The sequence below is a fragment of the Salmo trutta genome, chromosome 38 (genome assembly GCF_901001165.1).
Source record: "Salmo trutta chromosome 38, fSalTru1.1, whole genome shotgun sequence".
Classification (NCBI taxonomy): domain Eukaryota; kingdom Metazoa; phylum Chordata; class Actinopteri; order Salmoniformes; family Salmonidae; genus Salmo; species Salmo trutta.
Window position 1 is genome coordinate 20,339,320 of NC_042994.1, and position 12,214 is coordinate 20,351,533.

The window sequence follows — 12,214 nt, forward strand, 5'->3', positions numbered from 1 at the left end:
GCAATGGGAGTTTACTTGCTCCCTCCGGATTCTCAGAAGAGTGCCAGATCTGCGGCCTCTTTTCCACCGTCTTTTCTTCACGCAAAAGGCGTGGATCTGGGCCTGTTCCAGTGAAAGCAGGATATCCTTCTCGTCGGACTCGTTAAAGGAAAAACTTTCTTCCAGTCTGCGGTGAGTAATCGTTTTTCTGATATCCAGAAGTTATTTTCGGTCATAAGAGACGACAGCAGCAACATTATGTACACAATAAGTTAAAAAATAAGTTGCAAAAAAATGTACAAAATAGCACACTTGGTTGGGAGAATGCAAAACGTCAGCCATGTTCTTCAGCGCCATCTTGTATGCCCTGTCACTTGTTAAAACTACTGTAATACTATTTTAGGCTGCTGTATACTCAGTCAAGCCTTTTCTGAAATATCTGTGGGAGAAATGTCCTCCTCAAAATTACTTGAGAACTCCCAAAATTATATAGATAAGGCTTTTTATAAAAATATACAAATAAAACCAATCCACCTAAAACGTTTTGCTCAAAATCATTTTCATCCGTCATCCTCCCTAACTTTTAAGTCACCATGTTTATTTCTTCAAAACATAAGTATAGGCCTAATTGTGCATCCAGGTCTAAAATGTTCTTCTCCACTTCGGTAGGTGGCGGTATGTGCCGTGTTGCCTATACCACAACGCTCCGAGGAAAGCACAGAGGACGATCGCTTTGGTTGCAAAATGATGCTGATGCTGGGGACGCGAATGAGGGCAGGGAGGAGAATGCTGCCGTAGAAATGGTGGTACGTGGGGCGAACCTCCTGAAATGGTTTTGACCGTAGAGGCGAAACAATGTGCCTCTTCAAAGTCTTCGAGGTTTTCATGTCATCGCGGCTGAAGAGAATTAGGTAAAAAGAAAAGCTTTTACTATCCTCTCTTTATTTACTATTCCCCAGTTTTGAAGGGTTATGTAAATATCGCTGTATGTTTGTACACTGAAGGCCCAGGTGGCTGATTTAAGGAATTATAGTTGTCTTAATGAATAGAAATGTGGATTTGAATTGCAGTAGATCTAGTTAAAATATAGGAAAGCATTTTGATCCCAATCCATTAATGCCAATGGGCTATTATAGACCTATATCTATTATTGTGCGTATTTTAGTACGATAAAGTTCAGCACTGGCCTTTTCCAGTGCTTGGTTCACATTGGGAATTGTAGTCCGGTGTCTTTGCTCTCATATACGCTACATTGCATTCGGTATTATTTTCCTAATGGTAGGTCTACCTATATCAAACAATTCCATTAAAATATGCAATATTATTGTAAGATTAGAAAGGCTGACGTCCAATTGCAAACTCTCTGTCCATTACGCGCGAGCAGAATAAACGGACTGTTATTAGGGTAGAATATTTGTAAAATGGTACAAGTTTAGTGGTTTTGCAGAATATTTATGGGGTGTCGTGCGCCACCTGTCGCCATACAGTCGGTAGTAATAGGTGGGTCTCTTGTCAAGCATGAGAGTATACGCTGCAGTGCGGACAAAAACCGAGGAGTGGGATGGATCGAGAGCCTTGGCGTTGGAGAGCATATAACCGTATTTTAAACCGAGACATCAATTAGTAAGAGAAGGCATTGCCTCGGACTAGTTTATCGGAATTGGACCCACTGCTTACCTGGATTTTAGTCGTCGACAATGTATTTTAATTGTGCATTCATGCAAAGCCTACACCTGTACACTGCAGTTTGTAATCATAGGAATCCGCTTGCCTGACACATGTTTTGACGAAGAAATAGGTTATTATTCTAATTTAAACAACTTGACAAACTAGTGTAGAAAAATGCAACAAAAAAAACGTGTGTGTTAGGCCAATACACAATTTAAGAAAATCATATGTTTGTTTGAATTTATAGGAGGTTTCGCTTGGGATAATTGCATGCTAAATGCAAAGGAGTACGGTTCCGTTTAGCGTCAGGACATCCGAGTAGATGTTTATATTGACCTTTCTCGCAATGGATGTGGTCATACATGGGGAAATTATGCTATTATTGAGTGTATAGCTGTAGCAGTAGGGCTACTGTTTGTCAGAGGAAGTCTTCTGCCACCTTAAAATCCCAAATGAAGATTCCAAAAAGACGGAAAAGACTAACGTGCCGTCTCTGCGCCAGGTAATATTCTTCATGACATCTCAGTTTGGCTAATAACTCTCACATAATATAGATATCAGTTGGCCTAGGCCTATCGGACATAAATAGGACTTGCTGGGTGCTTTATTAAAAAGGCTATATATGACTTTTGCCTCTGTGGCTGTTCGTGAGCCATAAGGGGTGCCCTAAAAGGACAGGATTGTTGTCCAGAAATTGAGCAAAAAGTTATGTTTAATTATTGTTTGATAGGGCTATAGCTGTTTATGTAACTATATTTAAAGCATCAGTTAGGCCCATTAGTTAAAAAAAATAATACTGCATGTGTACTACTTAACCTGACCCTTTTGGTATTGGTTATTGACTAAATCAAACTATCTCTGCCTGTATTTTGTGAAGTTAGTTGCCTTAGTAGCAGATAGGTCTACAGAGTTATAGCACACACTCAGTGGAGTGTGCATTTGCTTATAGCCCATCAAGCAGTATCAATTGAACTCATTAGAAACATAATACTATTACAGTTTGTGCTTAAGAGTAAGGCTAAATATTTGTCTAATTGTTAGGCTATTGTAAATTACTTTAGGATGAGATGTCAGATTTGTTTAATTGTTCCAACTTTTTACTTGCCAATGTTACATTTAATGATACAGGTTCAACAGTCGCTTGGATCAGGCCTTATTTACAACATTTATACTGCCAAATATAGATCTGGGACCTGTAAAGTAATTCATATATTGTAAAAATTTTGGCTCGTAGTTCTAATCATCGTCTTATATGAATGTTATGCTAAATTATTGCATTATATTGTTTGTGTGTATTGTTGTCCATTATAGTATTATTTGTCATCATTTCATTGTCTACTCTTTCAAATTAAACTGTCATTCTCATAAATATTATTTATATATCTAAATATCTCTACACATCATTGATTTGGTTGTGGAGGCAGTTGTAACAAACCTCTTTGTATTTTTTATTTATCTTGGCTTGTAGGCTTACAAAGGAGGGTTTTGGCATCGACTAAATTGGCCAAGTTCAGGATTTTTTCTCAGACGTAAGGTTTTTGAAGAGGTTGTAAATATGGTGAGAGGTTAATGTATTCTTCAAAGTTCCCTTGGAAATGCGGCTGCACTTTTACCCACCAGTTTGAACACAAAATGGCTGTCGCGGCTTCCTTCACGGATTTCAAGAAAATTTCATGATTTCGCTTTATAGTTCTGGGAAACTTGAATGCAACCCCTTGGCTTTTTGCAAAGTAGATCCCCTCACACTATTGTTAGTATAGGACAGCAAATACACATGTAGTTGTGTGTTATAATTGATATGAGTCTCTCACTATCCTCACTGATGCACTGCCCCTATGTTTTGCTTTTTGCTATGGCAACTGTACCCTGAACTATGGTGATGCTAATATGATTTTCATTTTCCAAGATTCTTATTGGACTACACCCTAGGGGGAGGGGGCAGACTTGCAGTGTTTCCCTACATGAGCCGAATCGGTCATAACACCTGGCAAGATGGCCATAATATTATAATAGTTAGACGGAGCATTATATATTATCTTAAACCATACAACATGAAGCCTACTTTATACGATCTTATAGGGTGGCATCATGATGAGTGGTCACTATAACTGCTGATCAGCAATTATCTCGATTGATTAATTATTAGTCAGTCATACTTATGAAAGTATAAAATAAGCTTAAAGGGATAGTTCACTCAAATTACAACATTACATTCATTTCCTTACCCTTTAAGCAGTCTATGGACAAGGAAACCAATATGATTTGTAAATTGGGTGAACTATCCCGTTAATGATTTAAGGTTAAAGTAAAATATTAATTCCAATTCCATTGGTGTACTGTGCGGGAGTTAATATGGAGGTTGTGTAGAGGACGCTAAGTGAGGAAATGCTCCCTGAACAAACCTCTTTGTATTTCACTTGAACTACTTACAATATTGCCTGCTCTTGTGGGTTTTTAGATCAAGTCTGATGAGGGTGCTAGGGCCGCTTTTAGCATGGTGCAGTGTTTATGGGACATTCAGATATAAAATGTTATGTAGAACGAACATGCACCTCTGACATGTAGAATAAGGAGTCACGTAAGCTCTATTCATGACATTTCTATCTGCAAGGTTCCACAACATTTGCCTACTGAACATGACCCAGGTCTTGCTACATTTGCAGTGTTACCAGCCTGTAATCATGCTGTGCTATGAGAGTGCTTGAAATAACCACCAGTTATTGGCATATTGACGTTCAATGACACAGCCTCCATTCACATGCTTCCCACCGTAGCAATGCAAATGTTGGGAACCGACACAGGTGCATTGAGAATCCTTGCTTTAAAGCCATAAGCACTGGCAATACCACCCTCGTAGGCTCACACCCTCTGTCTAAACCTATTGTATGTGTTCTAGTGCATTTTGACACTTTTTCACAGCTGACTAATCTGCTAGATAATACACACAGTCTCTCTACTGGCCTCAGCCTAGGCATGACTAAGTACCCCCCCAAATGGAGCTGAGCTGTGCATGCATAACTAATGGTCCATGGCCCTGCATGCAGAATAGCATGGTTTTGGTACTAACCTACTTACATGCATCGCTCTTATCCAGATGTTGTTTACCCAGAATAATCATAAGCATATAGAAAATAAAAGTTGATAGATATCGGTTCAAACCCAATACGAATATTGTCTAATAGTTTAGAGGGCTAACAGCGATTGGCCAGATATTGCAACGTAAAAACAGATACATTCAAATTTAAGAAGTGTCTATCTCATCAGGCAAAACTGGTTGCAATGAACTCATGGTCAGGTTGTATAGTGGTTGTATAAGGAAGTTTTGCTGAAGTCTTTTTAGCAACCAAATCTGGTTGTTATCTGGTGACGCCTTGATCTCGTCATGAAGAGGACGTCTTTACCTGATTGTAACAGAGACCAGTTGGTTGTAATCTAGTTATGACGTCTTCTTAACCCCCAAAATGAGTTTTACAACCAGAACATTTGAGGCCAAATAATATATCCATTACAATTAATTTCATAGATGAATTGTCAGTTTGTTGTTGTACAGCAGTGTTCAAGACTATGAGAATGGTTATGATCCTGCTTTGTAGTAGGTCACTAAAACCATGTATCACATACAAATGACATATTGTAGGTACATTGTTGGCATACATTGTTACATAATCAAGCTTTTGTACAAAACTCGTAACTCGACGCTCAAGCAGAGTGATGCGCTGTGCTTAAAGTGCCAAAAGTAATTTCAAATTTGAATTGGCCACATCCTAAGGAAAGTGCATCTCCTTATTGGGCTTGATGTTATTCAGATATGAAGGACATTTAGTATCCATGGACAAGTGTAGTTGATGTACCTCCAACATACAGTATACCCAAGGCCTTATTTTCCATCATTCAGTTTAGGCAAGAAATGCAGAGTATGTACTGTCTTGTCCCCCTTGTTCTTTCAAGACCATCTAGATGTCAAACTACAACCGTCAATACCAGCAAGCTTTCTCTATGACAATGGTATTTGCACGGATAACGGAAAATACCATTTTGTTTTCTCCTCCACTTTGGCCCGAGCGAACAAAACGAATGGCTTTATAAGACAATCCAGACTTATGTCTTTTGCTTTAAGTGCACTGTGTGATGCCTGCTCTTGGGTATTGTGTTAAAAGAAAGGGAATAAGACTCACTTATGTCTTGTTGAATATCCTTTTACAGATAAATGGCTCATTTAAGTTGGGAGCTGCTCGCGTTCTGTCGGGCTGGCAGATGCAGTGCCTAGTGCCAGCCCTCCAGGACCACGCCAACATGAATGGGGCTGGGGAGACGGCGGACATACTGCCGCCTAACTGCATGGTCAAGGACCGATGGAAAGTGGTGAGTATGCTACATAGTTGATCTAGTTGTGGTTTTGTCTTGGTGTATGGTCTCTCTATATCAGTGTTTCCCTAAGGGGCTAAATACAAGATTACCTTCACACCCACAGATTTGACTCCCCATCACCAAGGTTCTCTGTGTCTCACCAGAATTAAAGGGATAGTGTACTTAAAATCTGTGTTTTCATACCTTGAAGTTGAGCAGATCAATCTCAAATCAGTTTGTCAGGTGTTTTCATACCTTTAAGTCTGTAGCACGCCTGTAGCACGCGCTCCAGCAGGTATATCTCTCTGGTCACCCCCAAAGCCAATTCCTCCTTTGGCCGTCTCTCCTTCCAGTTCTCTGCTGCCAATGACTGGAACGAACTACAAAAATCTCTGAAACTGGAAACACTTATCTCCCTCACTAGCTTTAAGCACCAGCTGTCAGAGCAGCTCACAGATCACTGCACCTGTACATAGCCCATCTATAATTTAGCCCAAACAACTCCCTCTTCCCCTACTGTATTTATTTATTTATTTATTTATTTTGCTCCTTTGCACCCCATTATTTCTATTTCTACTTTGCACTTTCTTCCACTACAAATCTACCATTCCAGTGTTTTACTTGCTATATTGTATTTACTTTGCCACCATGGCCTTTTTTGCCTTTACCTCCCTTATCTCACCTCATTTGCTCACATTGTATATAGACTTATTTTTCTACTGTATTATTGACTGTATGTTTGTTTTACTCCATGTGTAACTCTGTTGTTGTTGTATGTGTCAAACTGCTTTGCTTTATCTTGGCCAGGTTGCAATTGTAAATGAGAACTTGTTCTCAATTTGCCTACCTGGTTAAATAAAGGTGAAAAAAAAAATAATAAAAAAAATTAGGTCAATCAGATTACAGAATTCTGCAGGCCTCGATCCAGCCTAAATGGGAAAGATTGTAACTAATTCACAGCAGCATTTATTCCCAGCCATTTGGGACCACAATATTTTCTCCTTAACTCTACTCCTGGATCTACAGAACTGTAATGATGGGGCAGTGAGTCGGGTGCAGGTGAAACGTTTTAATAAAACAACAAAACCAATAACACAACACTAACATAAGGCAGAACGCCGATACACAAGAACAATACCAACTGGTGAGTGAACATGGGAGAGTGACATATAAAGGGGAGGAAATGATGAAGGTAATGGAGTCCAGGTGTGAATCATAGTGATTAACAGGTGCACGTAATGATGAGTGTCAGTTGTGCGTAATGATGAATCCCAGGACCGGTGGTTAGTACTCTGGCGACGTCGTACGCCAGAGGGGAGGAGCAGGAGCAGATGTGACAAGAACAGAATGTAGAATTGACTCAATACTGCTTTAGGGGTGTTAAATCATTGGACAAACTTTTTTTTTTAAATGGTCAAATGTCCCTTTAATGGTATCTGACAAACTTTTGGGGTTACTTCTGCCCCTTTAATAATGGTATCGTATATGCAGCTCCACACATTCGGTGATTGCGTAACAGTTACTGTGCTTCTGATGGTGATCACTTAGACGACCTTGTCAGAACCAATCACGGAGCGACAGATCCCTAGGCCAAAGAGCTGAGGAAGAAAGTAGACAATGTACTACAATGTAAAAACAATTTAAACTGAGCCATGTTGGTTTAAAAAGCTGACTCTTCCAAATGAAGATGGCTGGTTAATATTTCTCTTCGGCACTTGGCTGTCATGATCAAGCCATAAACTAATAATAGGGTTGTTCAAAGCACTTAAGTACTTGGTGAAATACAGAAAAAATGCAGTAGAGGAGTTGAGGAACTGGTGCTGGAGAAAGAGGGGTGGGACGAAGGAGGGCAACTATCTAGCAAAAATGAATTCACTCAATTACTGTTTGATCAATAAGACACACCTCTCTATCGCCTGGTCCCAGATTTGTTTGTGCTGTCTTGCCAACTAATTTTGGTCGTTGTCATGCCAAACAATAACCATAGGAGTTGGCAAGACAGCACAAACAGATCTGGGAACAGGCTAACACCTCTGTACTCTTCCATTAAAACTGGTGTCCGTCATGCGAAAGGGTTTAAGTTGAACTTCTTTTTGATTAGTACAGTATAAGCCAGCATTCTAACAGCACTAGAAGAATGTTGTTTAATACGCTTTTTATCCTCAACACCTTTCTAGCTGAAGAAAATCGGAGGGGGAGGTTTTGGGGAGATCTACGAAGCTCTGGACCTGTTGACTCGGGAGAACGTGGCATTGAAGGTGGAGTCGGCCCAGCAGCCCAAACAGGTCCTGAAGATGGAGGTGGCAGTCCTGAAGAAACTGCAGGGTAAGGTCCCACTGCAGTGGCCATTTTGGACCTTTCTGATAGTTTTGTCAATAAGCCTGGTGGTGCCACTGCGGCGACCATTTTGTGTTTACCGTTCGGCTTAGTCAATGAGTATGAAGGTGTCTGCGCTGCTCAGCCGTTCTTAAATTCAATAAATGGCGTTCTTTGTTGATGTCGCTTGACTTGAACCCAGATCCCACCGCTGACAGCATGTGTCAGTATGCTTTGTTGTAGTCATGACAGACAAATATATAAAGTTTCTGTCAGCTACGGTACATAGTCAAGTAAGAACGTTTATCTTTCCTGTGTAAATGTGTTACATCAATACTGCTTAAGACTGCACTTATGATTGGTTATAAAATCTGCTATGACATACTCATGACAGTCTAGTGAAAAGTGTAACCACCTCTCCTCATGACAGCACAGCATAGGTTTCAGGACAGTAAAACCAGGTAAAGTGTTACTGCTTTGGGTGTCCTTTGAGACGTCCTGTCAAAAGGAATCCGAATCTCCTCTCACATTGTCATGACCACCCTTAAGCACCCTACAGAGTTAAAAGCTGCAGAGCCATGCAGTCTACTGTGACAGACATCTGTAACCTAATAAACAGCCAATTACATTTGTTTCGTAAATATGTAATAATGGGCCGCCAGACTATTGTGACTAGGTGGCTTTAGTCCAAGTGGCTTGGGAGAGCAACAATAGCTCTGTCTGCCATGCACTGGCCTTATTTGGTGGGTCACCGATGCACTATTTAAGCATATCTGTTTAGTTTTTTGCATTTTGGTGTGCTGCTTGAATTATGGCCCTTGAATCTTTTGCTCGAGGTTCAAGCAAATGTGGAAACAGATGTCTCTCTCGCTTACTACACCCATAGTAGCTTCACGGAAGAGTGGCTAAGAATAGCCTAGACCTAATGAATCAATCGTGAACTACTCAACATCGTTGCTCGTGTTGTTATTGATTAAGGGGCCTTTGATCTCCTTGAAATTCAGTGTAGGTAAAATGTCAACAAGGCCGTTATGACATAGCTGGAGTGAAAAATACTCCACTCATGATAAAAAAGGCCCTTAAGCAGTATAGTGCTGCTTGTTTTTAGTTATACAGTGAGGGAAAAAAGTATTTGATCCCCTGCTGATTTTGTACGTTTGCCCACTGACAAAGAAAGGACCAGTCTATAATTTTAATGGTAGGTTTATTTGAACAGTGAGAGACAGAATAACATTTTAAAAAATCCAGAAAAACGCATGTCAAAAATGTTATAAATTGATTTGCATTTCAATGAGGGAAATAAGTATTTGACCCCCTCTCAATCAGAAAGATTTCTGGCTCCCAGGTGTCTTTTATACAGGTAACGAGCTGAGATTAGGAACACACTCTTAAAGGGAGTGCTCCTAATCTCAGTTTGTTACCTGTATAAAAGACACCTGTCCACAGAAGCAATCAATCAATCAGATTCCAAACTCTCCACCATGGCCAAGACCAAAGAGCTCTCCAAGGATGTCGGGGACAAGATTGTAGACCTACACAAGGCTGGAATGGGCTACAAGACCATCGCCAAGCAGATGGTGAGAAGGTGACAACAGTTGGTGCGATTATTCGCAAATGGAAGAAACACAAAAGAACTGTCAATCTCCCTCGGCCTGGGGCTCCATGCAAGATCTCACCTCGTGGAGTTGCAATGATCATGAGAACGATGAGGAATCAGCCCAGAACTACACGGGAGGATCTTGTCAATGATCTCAAGGCAGCTGGGACCATAGTCACCAAGAAAACAATTGGTAACACACTACGCTGTGAAGGACTGAAATCCTGCAGCGCCCGCAAGGTCCCCCTGCTCAAGAAAGCACATATACATGCCCGTCTGAAGTTTGCCAATGAACATTTGAATGATTCAGAGGACAACTGGGTGAAAGTGTTGTGGTCAGATGAGACCAAAATGGAGCTCTTTGGCATCAACTCAACTCGCCGTGTTTGGAGGAGGAGGAATGCTGTCTATGACCCCAAGAACACCATCCCCACCGTCAAACATGGAGGTGGAAACATTATGCTTTGGGGGTGTTTTTCTGCTAAGGGGACAGGACAACTTCACTGCATCAAAGGGACGATGGACGGGGCCATGTACCATCAAATCTTGGGTGAGAACCTCCTTACCTCAGCCAGGGCATTGACAATGGGTCGTGAATGGGTATTCCAGCATGACAATGACCCAAAACACACGGCCAAAGCAACAAAGGAGTGGCTCAAGAAGAAGCACATTAAGGTCCTGGAGTGGCCTAGCCGGTCTCCAGACCTTAATCCCATAGACAATCTGTGGAGGGAGCTGAATGTTCCAGTTGCCAAACGTCAGCCTTGAAACCTTAATGACTTGGAGAAGATCTGCAAAGAGGAGTGGGACAAAATCCCTCCTGAGATGTGTGCAAACCTGGTGGCCAACTGCAAGAAACATCTGACCTCTGACTGCCAACAAGGGTTTTGCCACCAAGTACTAAGTCATGTTTTGCAGAGGGGTCAAATACTCATTTCCCTCATTAAAATGCAAATCATTTTATAACATTTCTGATATGCGTTTTTCTGGATTTTTTTGTTGTTATTCTGTCTCTCACTGTTCAAATAAACCTACCATTAAAATTATAAACTGATCATTTCTTTGTCAGTGGGCAAACGTACAAAATCAGCAGGGGACCAAATACTTTTTTCCCTCACTGTACGTATGTCGGTAGGAAGTAGAGGTCCAAACAATCAAAAATCTTACAAAAGCCAAACATGCATCCTAACAGTACTTTATTGATGCTTGATTGCATGGTCCCAACAGTATTTCCAAAACAGTGAACAAACTAGAGCAAATCTTTTGGCTTAGACTATTCCTTTAATTCTGCCATAACGGGCCCTCTATATGTTTTTATGTAGATTAACTGTTGTGACTCACAGCCTGTTTTTGCATGTTGGGTGGGGCAGCAGTAACATGTTAGACGTGATGGCGATCACGTGGCACATAGAAGGAGAGCAACTCTCTTCTCCTGGAGTATGCACGTCTATGTGCCAGGGTAACAAGTGACTCACGTTGGCTACGAGTCATCATCACGATATGAGGAAAAAAGTAACCTCAAAAGCACACTGTGACTGACGTGTGACAGCTTTCAAAGTAAATTTTTTTCCTCATATTGTGATGATGACTCATGATCGGTTTGCAACATGTACTATGTCTTTGAAGAAGCTTTTGTGTGTGTGTGTGTGTGTGTTGGTATTTCTATGTACATATTAAAGGAAGACTCTGCAATGTGACATCACGAAATGTAGCTGGGCGAAACAACAAACAAATTACAATCTGCTTAGACTGCTACTATTGGCTCTTCCCAGCATGCCCATATCAGGAAGTGTCAATACTGTTGTTGTAAGCAGGACGACACCCTTTGGTGTATGATGATGTCATATTACAGACTCTACCTTTAAGGAATATCAAACAATCTGAAGTTCCCTCAAAATTGTTTTAAAGTCTGAGATTCCAAAATGTTCGGTACTGAGTCACATTAACAGGGTGCTCCATCAAAAGATTAGTGGTGCTTGATGAATAGCAATGATTCATGCCCAACTGACTTTAATTGGGATTAACTGTGAAGAAAAGAAAGACCAGGAAACATGGACTGGTCAGCTCATTAAATTGTCCAGTTTTATTTGTCTGCCAATATGTAATATTGCAAGGGCACTGCGTTCATCCACCTCTGGCCTGCTGGCCCCCTTACCTCTGAGGAAGCACAGTTCCCGCTCAGCCCAGTCAAAACTGTTCGCTGCTCTGGCACCCCAATGGTGGAACAAGCTCCCTCACGACGCCAGGACAGCGGAGTCAATCACCACCTTCCGGAGACACCTGAAACCCCACCTCTTTAAGGAATAC

At 41.0% G+C, this 12,214-nt stretch overlaps 1 protein-coding gene across 4 annotated transcripts in view; it reads left to right on the plus strand.

Moving 5' to 3' along the window:
- Positions 1–726: 726 nt before the first annotated feature.
- The window catches only part of LOC115178163 (tau-tubulin kinase 1), a 53,889-nt gene continuing 42,401 nt past the window's right edge, over positions 727–12,214 (plus strand). For 2 of the 4 annotated variants that reach the window (XM_029739211.1, XM_029739213.1), the window contains exons 1-3: positions 727–890; positions 5,851–6,009; positions 8,172–8,319. In XM_029739211.1, the coding sequence (XP_029595071.1) occupies positions 5,902–6,009; positions 8,172–8,319 (256 nt within the window). In that variant the 5' untranslated portion in view covers positions 727–890; positions 5,851–5,901. Of the gene's footprint in view, positions 891–1,564; positions 2,150–5,850; positions 6,010–8,171; positions 8,320–12,214 lie in introns of those variants that run through there. The other 2 variants (XM_029739212.1, XM_029739214.1) reach the window with 2 other exon arrangements.